This window comes from Salmo salar, chromosome ssa22 (genome assembly GCF_905237065.1).
Source record: "Salmo salar chromosome ssa22, Ssal_v3.1, whole genome shotgun sequence".
Lineage (NCBI taxonomy): Eukaryota > Metazoa > Chordata > Actinopteri > Salmoniformes > Salmonidae > Salmo > Salmo salar.
In genome coordinates, this window is record NC_059463.1 from 12,328,554 (window position 1) to 12,348,771 (window position 20,218).

The 20,218-nt window shown below is 44.7% G+C and overlaps 1 protein-coding gene across 3 annotated transcripts in view; it reads right to left on the reverse strand.

The window, feature by feature from the left end:
* The window catches only part of LOC106582810 (kazrin), a 169,012-nt gene that overhangs the window by 2,009 nt on the left and 146,785 nt on the right, over positions 1-20,218 (reverse strand). Inside the window, exons 5-10 of one of the 3 annotated variants that reach the window (XR_001323388.2) lie at positions 14,252-14,440; positions 6,707-6,843; positions 3,153-3,323; positions 2,358-2,538; positions 2,035-2,196; positions 1,591-1,717 (exon numbers count right to left, since the gene is read on the reverse strand). Coding sequence is in view for 2 of the 3 variants with exons in the window: in XM_014166261.2 (XP_014021736.1) it covers positions 1,544-1,717; positions 2,063-2,196; positions 2,358-2,538; positions 3,153-3,323; positions 6,707-6,843; positions 14,252-14,440 (986 nt within the window). In the remaining variant the exon portion in view is untranslated. Of the gene's footprint in view, positions 1-1,465; positions 1,718-2,034; positions 2,197-2,357; positions 2,539-3,152; positions 3,324-6,706; positions 6,844-14,251; positions 14,441-20,218 lie in introns of those variants that run through there. The other 2 variants (XM_014166261.2, XM_014166262.2) reach the window with 2 other exon arrangements.

The window sequence follows — 20,218 nt, forward strand, 5'->3', positions numbered from 1 at the left end:
TGTGTGTGTGTGTGTGTGTGTGTGTGTGTGTGTGTGTGTGTGTGTGAGTCACAAACATTTAATTATTTTGTGTGTTCCAATTTTTTTTTGCTTCCTGTTGTAAAACCATTATTTTGGAACCTTATTTTGGTTTTCAGCATTCAGTTTAAGAAATGTATATGGATCGATCAAACACATCTACTGCTGGGCAGGGTACTGTAAGTCTTTAACAATTGATGTCTGAAACATTCAGCATGGGTAGAACAGAGCAGGAGGCCTACACAAACAAGCACATATTAATAATCTAGCTAGCTAGCATTCCCATACTCCTAAACCTATCTCTATACAAACACACTATTCAGATCACACACTCTGGCACTCACAGCATCATCCTATTTAATGCTATCCTATTTGTCAATGCTGCCCAGTGGGCTATTTAAACGTATTGTTCCTCCCCTATTGTCCAATATGACAGAATAAGCAATAAGGCCTTCTCCCCCCAGCTGTAGTAGGTTCTCTTGTACTACAGTGGCACAACAAAAGGTAGCTCAAAGTCCTTACTGTTGCTGTATAGTGGGACGATTCTGAAACAGCAGACTAACTGGTCTACTGTGAACTACAATATCAAATGTCCTTATGATTGTCATATTATTACTATTTAGTTTCACGGTCAGAAACATGGTTGTTCCATACACTTCAATGTTTTTTTAATTACTAAATGATACCAGTGATCCAGTATACTTGGGTTCGGAGCAGGGTTGTGCTAGTATGTTTAGTCTCCATTTACAATGTGGAGGGTAATTCCTCATTCATACTTTCATGAGGATGTCAGGAACGGGCCAAATAAGACTGGGATGGGAGAAAGTCCAGAAGAATGACAAAAGCAACTCTAAAATAAAACCGTTATCAGACAAAATACATTTACAAACACTAGGTGCAGAATGACTTCTATTTACATATGCACAGCTGTCCTTCAAGTCTCCAGTTATAAAAAAAGAAACATATATTAAGACAAATAAAAGATAACACAGCATAAACATGTCAACGCATAATAATCCCGTCTATATATTTATATGCATGTAAACATATATACATATGCATACATGTACATCTATAAATATATATTTAATTTACATACATACATTTTTGAGGATAATGTACATTATCTGGGGGCAGCAGTTGTCTCTCAAGTTTTTCTTTTGGGAACACGCGGCAACACACCCGCACACACACACACACACACCCACCCAACCACACACACACACACACACCCACCCACCACACACACACACACACCCACTCACCCACCCAACCACCCACACACACACCCACACACACACACACACCCACAGACACACACCCACTCACCCACCCAACCACACACACACACACACACACCCACCCACCCAACCACACACACGGACGCACACACACACACACACACACACACACACACACACACACACACACACACACACACACACACACACACACACACACACACACACACACACACACATCTGCATGCACACAACCAGACCCACACAGAAATCCACATACACCATCACCAGTCGGCATCCTCCTCTATGTAATAATCAGGGGTGGATGTACCATCAAACAGGCCCGGGTCCATTGACTTGCGCTGCTTTCCCCGAGCAAACACCCGGGACAGGGAGCCCAGACTCATCTTCTCCTTCTTCTTTGTCTTACGCTTCTGGTCCTCCAGGTCCTCCATAGACTAGGCCAGGGGAAGGAGAGGGCAGGAGGAAAGAGAGACGGAGGGCAGGAAGAGAGAAAGAGGGGGCAGAGGGGAGTAGGAAAGAGAGAAAGAGAGAGGGCAAGAGGGCAAGAGGACACACAGACATTCAGGTTAGTAAATGAACCGGGAGATTCTCTCACAAACAACTTGCAGATGAAATCACAGAACTACAGTAAACTAATACTTTAACAGAACTAAACCAAGGGAAAGAGCAGGCAGAGAAAAGAAAGACAGACAGAACAGAACAGAGAGGAGTACAGAAAGGTACTTATAGAGAATTGTGGAGGTGTGATTACTTGGTCGGGGAGGCCAGGCAGCTCTTACATTGCAGAGGGAGTGGGTCCGGTGGCGAGGGGAGTTGATGTCGCTTGGGGTGGACGACCGATCCCCGTCAGCCGCCGACGCGTCCGAGATGACGGAGGGCTGGCGGGAGTGACAGGGACTGACCCTGACCACCGCTAGAGAAGAGACACACACACATTAGACACACTATACTCCTCAATACAGTAATGGTTGTGCTGTTTGTGTGTGTGACAGACAGACAGACAGACAGACAGACAGACAGACAGACAGACAGACAGACAGACAGACAGACAGACAGACAGACAGACGAGCCTACCCTGGCGGTCCACAGTGTGTCCGTGGTAGAGGGTCTGTTGGCTCTGGCGGATGGCAGCGGTGAGGGGCAGGTCTCCCTGCATCGCCCACTCCTGACTGCCGTTCACCACCGGCTCTGAGGGCATGGCCAGGGAGTGGCGCTTCGGCACGTCTTTAGTCAGCGTGGCCAGGGACTGTTTCGCCTGGCATAAATACACACACAGGGTGGTAAGATACAGTGGTACACACACACACACACACACACACACACACACACACCACGTTAAAATATGCTAACACAAGCATTTCACTACACCCGCAATAACACCTGCTAAATATGTGTATGCGACCAATACAATTTGATTTGATTTGAAATATGCTTTTACGCTTTATGTTTGGCATAGCACAATGTGTTGAAATGTGTGTGGGGTTAGATGGGACAGATCACTCCATAAGGGTTAGCATAATTCTCTGTCTGTGAGCACTTGACAGTGACGGAGATATAGTCTTTTAGATCTGATAAATCTTATCAGCTGCTGCTGAGGGTAGTGAGGAGCTAGCATAGCCCTACAGAGGAGGTGGGCTGGCTGTTGACTGGCAGCGGAGAGGAATTAAGGACATGGAGTGAATAATGAGGCCATCTCTCAGTCAGACAGACAGACAATAGGCTCTCTAAGGAGCTCCGCAACCAGGCAGAAAATGCATAAATTCCGTTACAGAGCAAAACACAGCATGTGTGTGTCAGTGCATATCAGCGTGTGCGTGTCACATTGCGTGTGTGTGTGTCTGTGTGTGAGTGTACGTGCGTGTGTCTCACCATTGTGAGCTCAGCCTCGAGCTCTTTGATGCGGTTCTCCTTCATGTCCATGTGAGAACGCAGGATGCAGGCCTGCTCTGTAGCTTCTTTGGTCTGCCTCCTCAGATCCCATTTCTCCCTCTCCAGCAGGTCCTTCTCCTTAGCCAGGGCCTTCACAGCATCCTCACTCTCCTACAGTAGAGCACACAGACACGGTCAATCTTCAGAAGATACACTGTAGTACTGCCTTAAACCAGTGTGTGAGCACTTGACTGCTCAATGAATCCCAGTGATATTAAGTCGAAATACTTGGAGTGTATCTGGCTACTGTATGTATAGTGATTGTAATGTACTTTACGGTGCTGGTTGTAATTGAGTGTAATGTACCTTAAGGTGCTGATCGTAGTTGAGTGTAACGGACTTTACGGTGCTGGTTGTAATTGAGTGTAATTACCTTACGGTGCTGATCGTAGTTGAGTGTAACGGACTTTACGGTGCTGGTTGTAATTGAGTGTAATTACCTTACGGTGCTGATCGTAGTTGAGTGTAACGGACTTTACGGTGCTGGTTGTAATTGAGTGTAATTACCTTACGGTGCTGATCGTAGTTGAGTGTAACAGACTTTACGGTGCTGGTTGTAATTGAGTGTAATTACCTTACGGTGCTGGTTGTAGTTACATTTACATTTTAGTCATTTAGCAGACGCTCTTATCCAGAGCGACTTACAGTAGAGTGCATACATTCTATTACATTTTTAAATACTGGTTGTAGTTGAGTGTAATGTACCTTACAGTGCTGGTCGTAGTTGAGTGTAACATACTTTATGGTGCTGGTTGTAGTTGAGTGTAACATACTTTATGGTGCTAGTTGTAGTTGAGTGTAACATACTTTACGGTGCTGGTTGTAGTTGAGTGTAACATACTGTCGTGTCTTTGGCTATGCCGGATTAAGTGATATGACATGCTAACCTATAAAATGCTTTCTCTGTAATGAATATTACCTGATTAAGCTAATCATGTAAATGTAATTAACTAGAAAGTCGGGGCACCACGGAAGAACGTTTATAGAGCCGTTATCTTCCGAATAAACTCTTAAAATACTTAGTCATATTTTACATCGATAGCAGTCAATATTAACCCTTATCTTATTTTCAGTCTCATAATGAAAGTTGTAAATTCTTGGCTATCTTCACAAACCCTGGCTAACAAGTTGAATCAGCAATACCAAATTGGGTTTAATGATTTATTTACTAAATACCTAAACTAATCACACAGAATTACATATACACAGAATACAAATGATGTCATACAGAAAACGTCCTGGTGGACGGAACCTGTATGATGGCTGGTTATACAAAGGAAAGGGGGTTGGGCTTGAATGAAAGAGCGGGAAGACTTAGGAACAAAGAAACAGCAGCTATGCTATCGTAAATACATTATCTTATGCATTCTAAATTACCGCCCATTTGGAAAAGGAAAATGCAATAAATATTTACTCTGAGCTGCGCTTCGGTAGATTGGTCTAGATGCTGGCCGTGTTGGCCAACAGATCTTCCTGTCCTCGGAAGAATGTCTCTGGTGGTAAATTGGATACGTGGTGGTATCTTTGTCTGTCTGTTAGACTGGATCCGTCGCCCGTCCTTTCCTAGCCCCTGTCTACAGCGGCTGCTGCTAACTCAACGGCTAGGAAGTATCACTTCTGTAGTGAATAACCTCAAAGTTCATACCATTCGCCACCAAAGCTCACGCCGAGGTTGGCTTAGTTCTGTACTTGACGTGTGTCCTTCTAACGTAGAGGCTGCAGACCTCACATACTGGAACATGTGGTTATCTTTTCGTCAAAGGCTTATATAGTGGAGAGGGGGAAGGATGTGTTTCATCGTTTATAACCCCTGTCTCTTCACAGGGGTGGGCCACTGATCAAGCAGGGCACTTTCCTTATGAAAACCCAATTCTCTCATTTGGAAGCTAAAATTACATTTAATCTCCTAACAAACAATTTCAATATCAAACATTTCAATTGCATAACAATTCCATGTTACTCTGATAACTAGAGGGTGTATACTTTCTCAGGTACAGTTTATGTCGTCCTGTCATCAGTCATAATGTCTCAGATGACAACCGAACTGACATCCATACTCATTACGTTCCCAAGCATATTTCCAACTGGTTTTATTACCAAAATATGGTTCCTTTTCCCCATTTGTTTGATGTTCCCAGACTCTCTATATTTAACACAGGCTATTCAAGTCCTTCAGTAGGGTCAGAAAGAGAGGGGAAGGGAGAAAGGTATTTATGGGGGGGTCATAAACCTTACCCACAGGCCAACGTCATGACAATACTTTAAGGTGCTGATCGTAATTCAGTGAAATGTACCTTATGGTGCTGGTCGTAGTTGAGTGTAACGTACTTTACGGTGCTGGTCGTAGTTGAGTGTAATGTACTTTATGGTGCTGGTCGTAGTTGAGTGTAATGTACTTTATGGTGCTGGTCGTAGTTGAGTGTAACGTACTTTACGGTGCTGGTCGTAGTTGAGTGTAACGTACTTTACGGTGCTGGTCGTAGTTGAGTGTAATGTACTTTACGGTGCTGGTCGTAGTTGAGTGTAACGTACTTTACGGTGCTGGTCGTAGTTGAGTGTAATGTACTTTATGGTGCTGGTCGTAGTTGAGTGTAACGTACTTTACGGTGCTGGTCGTAGTTGAGTGTAATGTACTTTATGGTGCTGATCGTAGTTGAGTGTAATGTACCTTTTGGTGCTGGTCGTAGTTGAGTGTAATGTACCCTACGGTGCTGGTTGTAGTTGAGCGGAATGTACCTTACAGTGCTGATCGTAGTTGTCACGTCCTGACCAGTATAAGGGGTTATTGGTTATTGTAGTTTGGTCAGGACGTGGCAGGGGGTATTTGTTTTATATGGTTTGGGGTGTGTGTGTATGTAGAGGGGTGTTGGATTTATGTGTTCCGGGGTTTTTGGTTTATGTTCTTGTTTTGTATTCTAGGGTTTCTATGTTGTGTATTTCTGTGTTGGCCTGGTGTGGCTCTCAATCAGGAACAGCTGTACATCGTTGTTGCTGATTAAGAGTCATACTTAGGTCGCCTGTTTTCACCTGTTAGTTTGTGGGAGATTGTGCTGTGTATAGCTTTGTGCCTTACCGGTCTGTTATTCGTCGTTGTGTTTTGTATACATGTTTGTTTTGGGTTTTTCCTTCTTTGTCCGTAATAAAGAAGATGAGTGTACATATTCCCGCTGTGTTTTGGTCCTCTCCTTACGACATGCTTGACAGTAGTTGAGTGTAATGTACTTTACGGTGCTGGTCGTAGTTGAGTGGAATGTACCTTTTGGTGCTGGTCGTAGTTGAGTGGAATGTACCTTACAGTGCTGGTCGTAGTTGAGTGTAATGTACTTTACGGTGCTGGTCGTAGTTGAGTGCAACGTACTTTACGGTGCTGGTCGTAGTTGAGTGGAATGTACCTTACAGTGCTGGTTGTAGTTGAGTGTAATGTACTTTACGGTGCTGGTCGTGGTTGAGTGTAATGTACCCTATGGTGCTGGTTGTAGTTGAGTGTAATGTACCTTACGGTGCTGGTCGTAGTTGCGTATGAAGTCTCGGAGCTGCTCCTCCCGGCTCTCCAGTGTGGTGTACAGCTGCTGCATCTGGTTCACCAAGTCGGCCTTCTCCACCTTCAGACGCTTACGGTCAGACTTCATAGCTGTGGGACACGGACAAGGACACGGACACACACACACACACACACACACACACACACACACACACACACACACACACACACACACACACACACACACACACACACATCAGGACTAATGGATTTGACCAAAGGTTGGGTCAAATATGCAGTTACAGTGCATTCGGAAAGTATTCAGACCCCTTCACTTTTTCCACATTTTGTTACGTTACAGCCTTATTCTAAATTTGATTAAATTTCTCTTTACCCTCATCAATCTACACACAATTCCTCATAATGACAAAGCAGAAACAGGTTTTTAGAAACGTTTGCAAATGTATAAAAAATGTAAAACAGAAATACCTTATTTACTTAAGTATTCTGACCTTTTGTTATGAGACTTGAAATTGAGCTCAGGTGCATCCTGTATCCACTGATCAACCTTAAGATGTTTCTACAACTTGTGGTAAATTCAATTGATTGGACATGATTTGGAAAGGCACATACCTACAGCTAAAGTCGGAGGTTTACATACACCTTAGCCAAATACATTTAAACTCCGTTTTTCACAATTCCTGACATTTAATCCTAGTAAAAATTACATGTCTTAGGTCAATTAGGATTACCACTTTATTTTAAGAATGTGAAATGTCAGAATAATAGTAGAGAGAATTATTTCTTTCAGATTTTATTTCTTTCTTCACATTCCCAGTGGGTCAGAAGTTTACACCTTGGGTCAAACGTTTCGGGTAGCCTTCCACAAGCTTCCCACAATAAGTTGGGGGAATTTTGGCCCATTCCTCCTGACAGAGCTGGTGTAACTGAGTCAGGTTTGTAGGCCTCCTTGCTCGCACACGCTTTTTTTTTCTCCAAAAAGTACAATTTGTCCCCATGTGCAGTTGCAAACCATAGTCTGGCTTTTTTATGGTGGTTTTTGGAGCAGTGGCTTCTTCCTCGCTGAGCGGCCTTTCAGGTTATGTCGATATAGGAGTCGTTTTACTGTGGATATAGATACTTTTGTACCCATTTCCTCCAGCATCTTCACAAGGTCCTTTCCTGTTGTTCTGGGATTGATTTGCATTTTTCGCACCAAAGTACGTTCATCTCTAGGAAACAGAACACGTCTCCTTCCTGAGGGGTATGACGGCTGCGTGGTCCCATGGTGTTTATACTTGCATACTATTGTTTGTACAGATGAACGTGGTACCTTCAGGCGTTTGGAAATTGCTCCCAAGGATGAACCAGACTTGGAGGTGTACAATTTTTCTTCTCAGGTCTTGGCTGATTTCTTTTGATTTCCCATGATGTCAAGCAAAGAGGCACTGAGTTTGAAGGTAGGCCTTGAAATAAATCCACAGGTACACCTCCAATTGACTCAAATTACGTCAGTTAGCCTATAAGAAGCTTCCAAAGCCACAACATAATTTTCTGGAATTTTACAAGCTGTTTAAAGGCAGAGTCAACATAGTGTATGTAAACTTCTGACCCACTGGAATTGTGATACAGTGAATTGTAAGTGAAATAATATGTCTGTAGACAATTGTTGGAAAAATGACTTGTGTCATGCACAAAGTAGATGTCCTAACCAACTTGCCAAAACTATAGTTTGTTAACAAGAAATGTGTGGATTGGTTGAAAAACGAGTTTTAATGACTCCAACCTAAGTGCATGTAAACTTCCAACTTCAACTGTATCTATATAAGGTCCCACAGTTGACAGTGCATGTCAGAGAAAAAAACAAGCCATGAGCTTGAAGGAATTCTCCGTAGAGCTTCGAGACAGGATTGTGTCGAGGCACAATATTTCTGCAGCATTGAAGGTCCCCAAGAATACAATGGCCTGCATCATTCTTAAATGGAAGAAGTTTGGAACCCCAAGACTCTTCCTAGAGCTGGCCGCCTGGTCAAACTGAGCAATCGGGGGAAAAGGGCCTTGGTCAGGGAGGTGACCAAGAACCCGATGGTCACTCTGACAGAGTTTCAGAGTTCCTCTGTGGCGATGGGAGAACCTTCCAGATGGACAACCATCTCTGCAGCACTCCACCAATCAGGCCTTTATGGTAGAGTGGCCAGACGGAAGCCACTCCTCAGTAAAAGGCACATGACAGCCCGCTTGGAGTTTACCAAAAGGCGCCTAAAGAACTCTCAGACCATGAGAAACAACATTCTCTGGTCTGATGCTCTTTGGACTGAATGCCAAGCATCACGTCTGGAGGAAACCTGGCTCCATCCCTATGGTGAAGCATGGTGGTGGCAGCATCATGCTGTGGGGATGTTTTTCAGCGGCAGGGATTGGGAGACTAGTCAGGATCGAGGGAAAGATGAAAAGAGCAAAGTACAGAGACATCCTTGAAGAAAACCTTCTCCAGAGCGCTCAAGACCTAGAACTGGCATGAAGGTTCACCTCAAATCAAATCAAATCGTATTGGTCACATACACACGATTAGCAGATGTTAATGCGAGTGTAGCGAAATGCTTGTGCTTCTAGTTCCGACAGTGCAGCAATATCTATCATGTAATCTAACAATTCCACAACAAATACCAAATACACTCTAATCTAAGTAAAGGAATGGAATAAGAATATATATAAATATAAATATATGGATGAGCAATGACAAAGTGGCATTGGCAAGATGCAATAGATGGTATAAAATACAGAATATACATATGAGATGAGTAATGCAAGATATGTAAACATTATTAATGTGGCATTATTAAAGTGACTACTTATCCATTTATTAAAGTGGCCAATGATTTCAAGTCTGTATGTAGGCAGCAGCCTCTCTGTGTTGGTGATAGGCTGTTTAGCAGTCTGATGGCCTTGAGATACAAGCTGTTTTTCAGTCTCTCGGTCCCAGCTTTGATGCACCTGCACTGACCTTGCCTTCTGGGTGGTAGCGGGTTGAACAGGCAGTGGCTCGGGTGGTTGTTGTCCTTGTTCCTGTGACATCGGGTGTTGTAGGTGTCCCCGGTTATGCGTTGTGCAGACCGCACCACCCTCTGGAGAGCCTTGCTGTTGTGGGCGGTGCAGTTGCCGTACCAGGCGGTGATGCAGCCCAACAGGATGCTCTCAATTGTGCATCTGTAAAAGTTTGTGATGCTTTTAGGTGACAAGCCACATTTCTTCAGCCTCCTGAGGTTGAAGAGGCGCTATTGCGCCTTCACCACACTGTCTGTGTGGGTGGACCATTTCAGTTTGTCTATGGTGTACGCCGAGTAACTTAAAACTTTCCACCTTCTCCACTGCTGTCCCATCGATGTGGATAGGGGGGTGCTCCCTCTGCTGTTTCCTGAAGTCCACGATCATCTCCTTTGTTTTGTTGACGTTGAGTGAGAGGTTGTTTTCCTGACACCACACTCCGAGTGCCCTCACCTCCTCCCTGTAGGCTCTCATTGTTGTCAGTATCAAACCTACTACTGTTGTGTCGTCTGCAAACTTGATGATTGAGTTGGAGGCGTGCATGGCCACGCAGTCATGGGTGAACAGGGAGTACAGGAGGGGGCTGTGCACGCACCCTTGTGGGGCCCCAGTGTTGAGGATTAGCGAAGTGGAGATGTTGTTTCCTACCTTCACCATCTGGGGGCGGCAAGTCAGGAAGTCCAGGACCCAATTGCACATGGCGGGGTTCAGACCCAGGGCCTCTAGCTTGATGATGAGTTTAAAGGGTACTATGGTGTTGAATGCTGAGCTGTAGTCAATGAACAGTATTCTTACATAGGTATTCTTCTTGTCCAGTTTTCCTTCCAACAGGAAAACGACCCTAACCAAACAGCCAAGACAATGCAGGAGTGGCTTCGGGACAAGTCTCTAAACGTGAGTGGCCCAGCCAGATTCCGGACTTGAACCCGATCTAACATCTCCGGAGAGACCTGAAAATAGCTGTTCAGCGACACTCTCCATCCAACTTGACAGAGCTTGAGAGGATTTGCAGAGAAGAATGGGAGAACCTCCCCAGATACAGATGTGCCAAGCTTGTAGCGCCATACCCAAGAAGACGCGAGGCTGCAATCGCTGCCAAAGGTGCTTCAACAAAGTACTGAGTAAAGGGTCTGAATACTTATGTAAATGTGATATTTCAGTGTTTTATTTTGAATACATTTGCAAACATTTCTAAAAAACAGTTTTCACTTTGTCATTATGGGCTATTGTGTGTAGACTGATGAGGGGGAAAAAAACGATTCAATCAATTTTAGAATAATGTAATGTGGAAAAAGTTAAGGGGTCTGAATACTTTCCGAATGCACTGTATATTGGATTGCCACAAGATGGCACTGTGACATATTGTACAATTCCAGGGAGAGCAACACTGCTTTTCCATAGAAGCACCATGGAGTAAATGATGTAATGCTCTAAGATCAGTAGCAGATAGTCACATAAACACACAGACTGATGTGGAGACTACATTCACCTATCCTTTCCTAAATACGCTTGGCATATATGGCATTTGCTACACAGACAGCCTGTTTAAAAACAGCCAACTTCCAGGGTTGAAACTTGCTTTTCAGTAGAGACCATAACTCATCAGCCGTATTTGTAGGACAGGAATCTAGAGAAAGCCTTGACAGGCAGAGTAAGATTGTGACTTACGAACAGTATTCCTGAAGCTCTTTATTCAAAGAAAAGGAGAAGCTGTCCTCGCAATAACCGCAACACAGGTGGCAATCATTGAGGCTTAAGAATTCCCAATGTACATGTTCCACCATAACTCTCCTCACTCAACATTTAAACCTGTTCTTCAACAGTTACACAAGAGAGCTCTACATCTATGAGCACGCCACCTCCCGCCTGTTGCTCCCTGAGCGGAAGAGAGGAAGACAGAGGAGGAGGGATAGATGGGGGGACGTTAGAGAGATGAGTTATAGGTTTGTCTTCTTTACATTTTCACGCTCCCACCATTCTACATGCAGCCAGTCTGTCTCAGAAGGGGATAACTTCGTTAACTTTGCTTTCTTTGGGTTAAACAAGCAAGTAAATATTTATCTGTAAAATATTGCTTTGCGGGCAGGGGTAAGAGGAGTTGGCGAACCACACTTGGCCACAGTACGATGACAAGCTGTCTCCTCTCACTACCACATACTCTACATAGCATTCCACTCCAAGCCAAAAGCATACACTGTATCATAAAGCAATGCCTTTGTGCTACCATTTATAGATCTCAACCTTACAAGAACTGAGCCTAGACTGTGGACTGATGAACAGATCTCATTACTGACAATGTTGGAAGGATAGAACAGGCAGAAGGTATTGACTTATCTCCCTCACACACACATCATGACTGATAGGAGATTTGGAGATGACAGATAGGATTTCTCTACCACACAGTTAGTATTTAGATAAACATGTGGCCCATACCAGACACAACTACGTCAGATTGCATTTTGAAAGGGATTGACTGATCGATGTGTTGAGTGATAAACTGATGTTATCTCTACTGAGATGAAGTGGGTTTGACTGAGCTGTGTGAGAAACATATGGGGCTTAAGTGGGTGTGGCAGGGCTCAGACAGCTGTGTAGTATAATTGGACTCAGGTAGAACAGTAGGGTAGGACTCAGGTAGGTAAGTAGGGTAGGACTCAGATAGGTAAGTAGGGTAGTAGTCATGGAAGGACAGTAGGGTAGGACTCAGGTAGAACAGTAGCAGGACTCAGATAGGACAGTAGGGTAGAACTCAGATAGGACAGTAGGGTAGAACTCAGATAGGACAGTAGGGTAGGACTCAGGTAGTACAGTAGGGTAGGACTCAGGTAGGACAGTAGGGTAGAACTCAGATAGGACAGTAGGGTAGAACTCAGATAGGACAGTAGGGTAGGACTCAGGTAGGACAGTAGGGTAGAACTCAGGTAGAACAGTAGGGTAGGACTCAGATAGGACAGTAGGGTAGAATTCAGGTAGAACAGTAGGGTAGGACTCGGGTAGGACAGTAGAGTAGGACTCAGATAGGACAGTAGGGTAGGATTCAGGTAGAACAGTAGGGTAGGACTCAGGTAACACAGTAGGGTAGAACTCAGGTAGAACAGTAGGGTAGGACTCAGGTAGGACAGTAGGGTAGACCTCAGGTAGAACAGTAGGGTAGGACTCAGGTAGAACAGTAGGGTAGGACTCAGATAGGTAAGTAGGGTAGTAGTCATGGAAGGACAGTAGGGTAGGGCTCAGGTAACACAGTAGGGTAGAACTCAGGTAGAACAGTAGGGTAGGACTCAGGTAGGACAGTAGGGTAGAACTCAGGTAGAACAGTAGGGTAGGACTCAGGTAGAACAGTAGGGTAGGACTCAGATAGGTAAGTAGGGTAGTAGTCATGGAAGGACAGTAGGGTAGGGCTCAGGTAGGAATCAAGTAGAACAGTAGGGTAGGACTCAAGTAGACCTCAAGTAGGACTCAGGTAGGACAGGTTGGACAGTAGGGTAGGACTCAGGTAGGACAGTATGGCAGGACTCAGGTAGGACAGTAGGGTAGGACTCAGGTAGGAAAGAAGGGTAGGACTCAGGTAGGACAGTAGGGCAGGACTCGGGTAGGATAGTAGGGTAGAACTCAGGTAGGACAGTAGGGTAGGACTCAGGTAGGACAGTAGGGTAGAACTCAGATAGGACAGTAGGGTAGAACTCAGATAGGACAGTAGGGTAGGACTCAGGTAGGACAGTAGGGTAGGACTCAGATAGGACAGTAGGGTAGAATTCAGGTAGAACAGTAGGGTAGGACTCGGGTAGGACAGTAGAGTAGGACTCAGATAGGACAGTAGGGTAGGATTCAGGTAGAACAGTAGGGTAGGACTCAGGTAACACAGTAGGGTAGAACTCAGGTAGAACAGTAGGGTAGGACTCAGGTAGGACAGTAGGGTAGAACTCAGGTAGAACAGTAGGGTAGGACTCAGGTAGAACAGTAGGGTAGGACTCAGATAGGTAAGTAGGGTAGTAGTCATGGAAGGACAGTAGGGTAGGGCTCAGGTAGGAATCAAGTAGAACAGTAGGGTAGGACTCAAGTAGACCTCAAGTAGGACTCAGGTAGGACAGGTTGGACAGTAGGGTAGGACTCAGGTAGGAAAGAAGGGTAGGACTCAGGTAGGACAGTAGGGCAGGACTCGGGTAGGATAGTAGGGTAGAACTCAGGTAGGACAGTAGGGTAGGACTCAGGTAGGACAGTAGTAGAACTCAAGTAGGACTGTAGTGTAGGACACATGTAGGACAGTAGTGTAGGACTCAGGTAGGACAGTAGAGTAGGACTCTGGTAGGACAGTAGAGTAGGACTCAGGTAGGACAGAAGGGTAGGACTCAGGTAGGAGAGTAGAGTAGGACTCTGGTAGGACAGTAGAGTAGGACTCAGGTAGGACAGAAGGGTAGGACTCAGGTCAAACGGTAGGATGGACTCGAGGAGGGACCGTAGGGTAGGACTCAGGTAGGACAGGGTAGTAGGTGAGCACTACGGGGGTCGTCCTGACCTTGTAAGGCCTCCTTGGCGCGGTCCAGCTCCTGCTCCTTGTCTCCCAGCTGCACACGGAGCTCAGTGGCTGAAAGGAGGTGGGAAGAGCATCCCTGGGTCTCCTCCAGGTCCTTACTCAACATGTCCTTCATCTGCCTCAACAGGTGCACCTCCTCCTGCAGCTGGGCCACCTCCTCACGCAGCAACACTATGGAGGAACAGAGGAGAGAGAGAGAGAAGTTAGAAGAAGAATCTACCTATTTGTCCATTTCTTACAGTCCACAGAAATCTCTTTCTGCTTTTAACCCCTCGAGGTGAGGAATGGAGAGAATGAAGTGAAAGAATAAGGACCAGAGAAGGGGTGGGGAAGGATGAGTGGAGAGGAGAATAGGGAAGAGAGATGGAAGTAAAAACAGACAGGAGGAAAATAGAATGAGAATGTAGAGGGAGAAGTTGACGGGTATAGAGAGGGGGAGAAAGGCAGAGCGAATGAGCGAGGGAGACGGTGGACGTCGTGAGAGTCGATATCAGAAAGAGGGAGAGGAGGGGGGGTGTGAAACAGGGTGACAAACTTAAGGGGAGAGGAGCAGAGAGAGTGCAATAATGAGGCTACACTCAACACATTTTCAGAGAGGAAAACCCACAACAACACATGCACAAGCTCGCTCATATGCAGACGCACCAGCGCACGCGCACACACATTCACATGCACAGCAGGCTCTATATAAGCTGAAGCCATGGGTGATAGAGAGATAGAGAGATAGAGTTAAATGAGGAGTGACAGTCTCAGGACTCAAACTGGCAAGGCTACAGAGCGGTGACAGACAGTGGTTTGATAAGACTATAAAAAATCTATCTGGAAAACAAGCTTCAGCCATGTTCTTTAGCTCCGTGCCTTTCCACTGACATACGCCTCACAGCCCTCTGGGAGCTTAGGGACTTAGAGTGATAAACAAGAGCAGGAAACCAAGGAAACCACACAGAGAAACAGAGAGAATCAAGACAGTAATTGGCACAGTATCTCCTAATACACAAACACATTCACCAAGGCAAGCAACACAGAACACAAATACGCTAAACTGGGCATCCATTTTATAAGGTATTGACTAACTGGGGTTTGTTTACAGTTTCTTTTTTTTTTTGCCCAATAAGGGCCACCACAAGAAAGGAATGGCCTTGTAATACCGAGTTATATTTTCGCACTAGCTTCTTGAACATTCTTGAATATCTATAATGGTTTAGAACGATGCACAATGTCAGTATGTCTGGGAAGAAGCTTGACCAGTTGCAGAATTCAGTGGCCAAAACACTTCCAGCCCTGCCCCTAAGCAGGGAAAGGGTTGGTTGGTACCTGGTGAGGACACCTGTAAAAATCTGATGGCTCCTGGAAGTGGTTTTGGACCGTTTTGGCCACTATCCTTCCTCTGGTCTAAGATAGCCAAGGGCATTGTAGCCAGACTGCGTGGGGCTGCAGAGGCCCAGAAAAGAGAGGAAGGGACAGTCCATCGGTCACTGTCGACTCTGGCTGTGAAGAGACCCGCTGGGCAGCAGCTCCGTATTGTACTTGGCATCCAGGAGGTAGTTTCCTGGAGAGAGCAACCTTTCACAGCCTTCTCGCCCGCTAAACCCACTCATCTGTTTACCTATACAGGCTTGCTTAGTTGTTGCAGGTGAGGCCAGCTGCCGCCTTTGATCGCTCTGTAGAGCAGAGCAGCCAGACACAAGTTCAAAGTATACGTCCCAGGCAGTTACGCGCTGTACAGATGATCTGCAGTCCTATCTGCGCTGTTAGAGCAATCTGTAGTGTGATAAGTACGATCTCTAGCTGTGAAATAAATACGATCTGCGGTTCTGTTCTGTGGTTGAGAGGGTCTAAATGCCCCCCTCTCTGTGTGACAGTATCATACAATGATGTCCTAGCATGCATAACGCACCAAGGATGCTAACATGGAAGATAAAAAATAAACAACAGTCAGCAATTTTCAAAATGGCTGTGTGTCCCCTCCCTACGCCGGAGAGTGTTTCAGGTCAGTTTAACTCTAATGGGATATCATTTTATGTGTATGATAATGATCATGTAGATTTATATGTAGAGGTAAGTAGGCTACTTCAAGGAAATTGTTATCACCAGCACTGTGGAGAGTGTATGCATCTACACGGGCGATCGTGGAGCAGTTTGAACAGAGCTAGTCAACATGGCTTAACATATGCGAGACAGACACATGGCGAGCACTCAGAGATTCTGTAGATACTGTGGGAACCGAACAGAGGGTGATTTAAGCACAAGCAATCAGCACCATAATTCCCTCAAATACACTTTCCCATCGATTCCCCCCAAACCCTCATCCTGCCATTACTCCCCACTTCCAGCTCTGAGCTGCATAATCACTCCTCTTTCAGGTTCCCTGCCTCCCCCCCTGCCTGCCTCAAAGTCGGTATGAAATGAAGGCAAGGCAAATCCTGGAGAATCTTCTTTATTTTTTTCCCAGAGATATTTCAGTTCAGATAAGCCTGTTGGCAGTGACATCATCAGGAGAAGAGAGGCTGCACAGCATCTCGTCGTCAGTTTGGTTTAAACACGTGCACATAGTGAAATTACTCGTGTTTGGTTGTTTTTTTCTCACACAATGCACAGGGTTGCAAAATTCCGGGAATTTCTTGCTTTCCTGGTTGGAGGATTCTGGATTTCCTGCTTATTCCCTCCTGATTTCGGGGAAAACAGGGAATGTATTAAAAGTTCCCTGGATTTTGCAAGCCTAGGCACACGTGTGGGACAATCCTGAGAGGTCATCTTTTTGTATACACTATTGAAGAATAAGCCAAAATAAATAGTTTGTACTGACTGGCCATAATGTCCCCTGGCTTGGGCTGTGACGGTGATCGTATTACTGCCACACCAGTGGTCACGAGTCATGACTGCAGTCAAATTCCACGTGACCGTTCAGTCACTATAATTAAGCTTCTCCAAGCTCTGATGCTGCTGATGGTCATTAGTAGCCTACCAAACTTGCTAACTGCCTGGTACTCAGCACTCTATTGTCCCTCTAATCACTCTGACATCAATGTAACCAAAAATTGAATCAAACCCTTCATGAGAGCCCATGAGCTCATGTTGCACAACATTTCTATAGGCTAGGCAACTGCGTGAGAAAACAGAGTGATGGCCTCTATTAAAAAGAGGAGGATCCCATCAGCTTTCTATAGGCTAGGCCTATTTATTTCTTAATATTAGGCACATTGCTTCTCTTTACAACAGGAGTATAGCCTACCTGGCTGGCATGAAAATGAACCACGGGAAAAGCATAGATGACATGTCTTTTTTCCCGCTGCCCGTTTCGAGACGGTTGGATGATAATGGTCCATTCTAAATCCAAACAAATTTCACACATATACTAAATAACGTATGTAAAGACAAGATTAAATCAAGAACAGTCTGATCGGTGACAATATTAGCCTATCACTTGTCAATTATATATTATCACTTGCGAATGACGCCCAGCTTAAGGCAAGAAACAGCATATGTTTTCTTGCAGACTTTTTCAAATCATAGTCGCACATCTCATGTCGTTTGGAGGAAATATCCTTTCTATTTTATTCAGCTTTGTTCAATTGTATTCTTCATACTATAAAATAATATAAAATAATGCCACGCAATTCTAAGCAAATCTTGTCTGCTAAATGAACTAGTGTAGCCCACAGCCATATGGCATAGCCATATCAGGACCTAACATAAGGACAACTCAGAGTATGCTATTCTGTTCTTCTGCAATAGACCACATTTTCTTCATATCATGCTTCTTTAGACCTGGATTTATTGTGATGGTGTATATTAAATGGATTTATTCGACTTTTTAAAATGCAAATATTCCAAAGGTCTGTATTAGTGGCTTGTAGGCTATGCATGGAAGCCAGGAATGCTAAATGTGTTTATGTTAATGAACGCTCAATTACCGTGAGACCGGCAGTTATTTGCTTGACAATCAACGGCTGACAAAATGTCATGACCGCCACAGCCCTACCACTAGCCTGTTGTATTGTTAGCATCATTTCTTGTCTACTGTCATAGCCCCACCAGTAGACGGTGAATGCCCTGTTCCTGTAGCCACCTTCCTGAGGAGAGAAGAAGACCTCATCTCTTCACTCAGCAGTGGCCCACTCAACTATTCCTGTCTGAGCCACGACTCTATTAAAAGCTCCATCAGGACTGCTCTGAGTCTGACCAGGCCATCAACCCGTGCTCTTCCCTCCCACTGGCTTCTCCATTCAGGTACTGAGAGGTCTAGTGGCTGTTTGCTTCGTGGCTAAAAGAAGCCAGAGGCATGAGCTAGGTATCCGTGCTGTGTGTTTGATACGAGTGTCAAACACATGGTTGATAGCAGCTATATGCTCTACCTCTATGTGGTATACTCTGTAGGAATGTCTGGACGGGTGTCACCTCCCTCTGCATTTGTTACTATGCCAGAGGCTTTGGTCATTCCTCCTCTCCTGTTTCAGGTAGCCACAATGCTGACCGGAGTGACACCAAATTTGTCCTTCAACTCTCAGCTACACCGTGTTAACTATAAATATCCACCGGCATTGTCCTAACTGAGTGGAACGGTACTCTTGCAAAGACACGACACCTTAATACAGTGTGAAACTGTCCATTACACAGTGGTTACTGTGTGCAGACCTCTGTATCATCTTAATAAGCATCTCCACGGACCCTGTTAGATTGACCGGGTTATGAAAATGTATGATCTGCATCCCCGACTGCAATATTCAGTGTAATAAATGGAACACGTTCCTCAGGTTTGTTATAGCAGGGAATTTGCCAGTGAACAACAGAGAGAAAGAGCTTACAGCGAATGATTAGGCAAACCATGGTCCTTTGAAAATATAATCACCTAACTCAAATATGTGCATGAATTACTCTCTTACATTTCCATTTTCAAACATTCCACATTATTCTTGCAGCACAAACAGCGCACTTAACAGCAATATTAACCTTGTAAATGATTATTTTCAACACCCATTTACATACACTGCAGGGGCCGCTTTCTCTATTTGAGAAACAGTGTGGGTACTGTTGGATGGATGCTGCTTAGCCTGGTTGATCTACTTCAGTTAATGTATGGAACGAAGTACACGGGACTCCACACTTTATGTCTGGAGAGTGACAGCGACATGTCAGTATACATCTGGCACAGTATCTGTTGGTTTGAGACCAGAGAAGAGTATTACACTCTCACTCAGTACATTCCATAAAGCTCCATCGTTTAAGAGCATTGATCCTGTATTTCTATCCATGGTTACTGTATTATGTTCTACTGTATGTGGAGTGCTGAACAGGGAAGGGTTTTACTGGGTAAGCAGAAGCAGCATTAGTAGGAACGCTGTAATCTCGCAATATGTTTAAAACCTTCACAATCCTTGGATTACTATTTGATTGTCAGTTCCCACAATAATCTGGAAATCGAACACGGACTAGAGGTATTTTCACTCCCGTACATTTGGGTCCTGTTTCTCTCTACACTACTATTCCCCACAATGTGTTCCCCTGGTGGGATTGGTATTTGTATTTATTAAGGATCTTCATTAGCTGCTGCCTTGACATTGATATACAATTGAAAATATTTACACGCCATTCCATTTCATAAGACTTTTCACAACACGTTAAGCGTGTTCCCTCAGGCCACTACTCTACTACCACATATCTACAATACAAAATCCATGTGTGCGTGTGTGTGGAGTGCGTGTATTAGCATGTGTGTCTGTGCTGGTGCTGCACAGCTCTAATACACCCAGTACGGAGAGGAGAGGGGGAATTGGAGTTGGGGGAGGAGAAGATGAATGATTTTTTTTTAGAGAATATGCAGACAACCAATATTTTACAGTAGCATTGCAGATAACTGTAGTGTAGTAAAAAAAGGCCACTATAACCTGGAGAATTATTCACTAATGCACTGAGGTCACTAGAGCTACCAAGTAGCAAAATATTCAACCC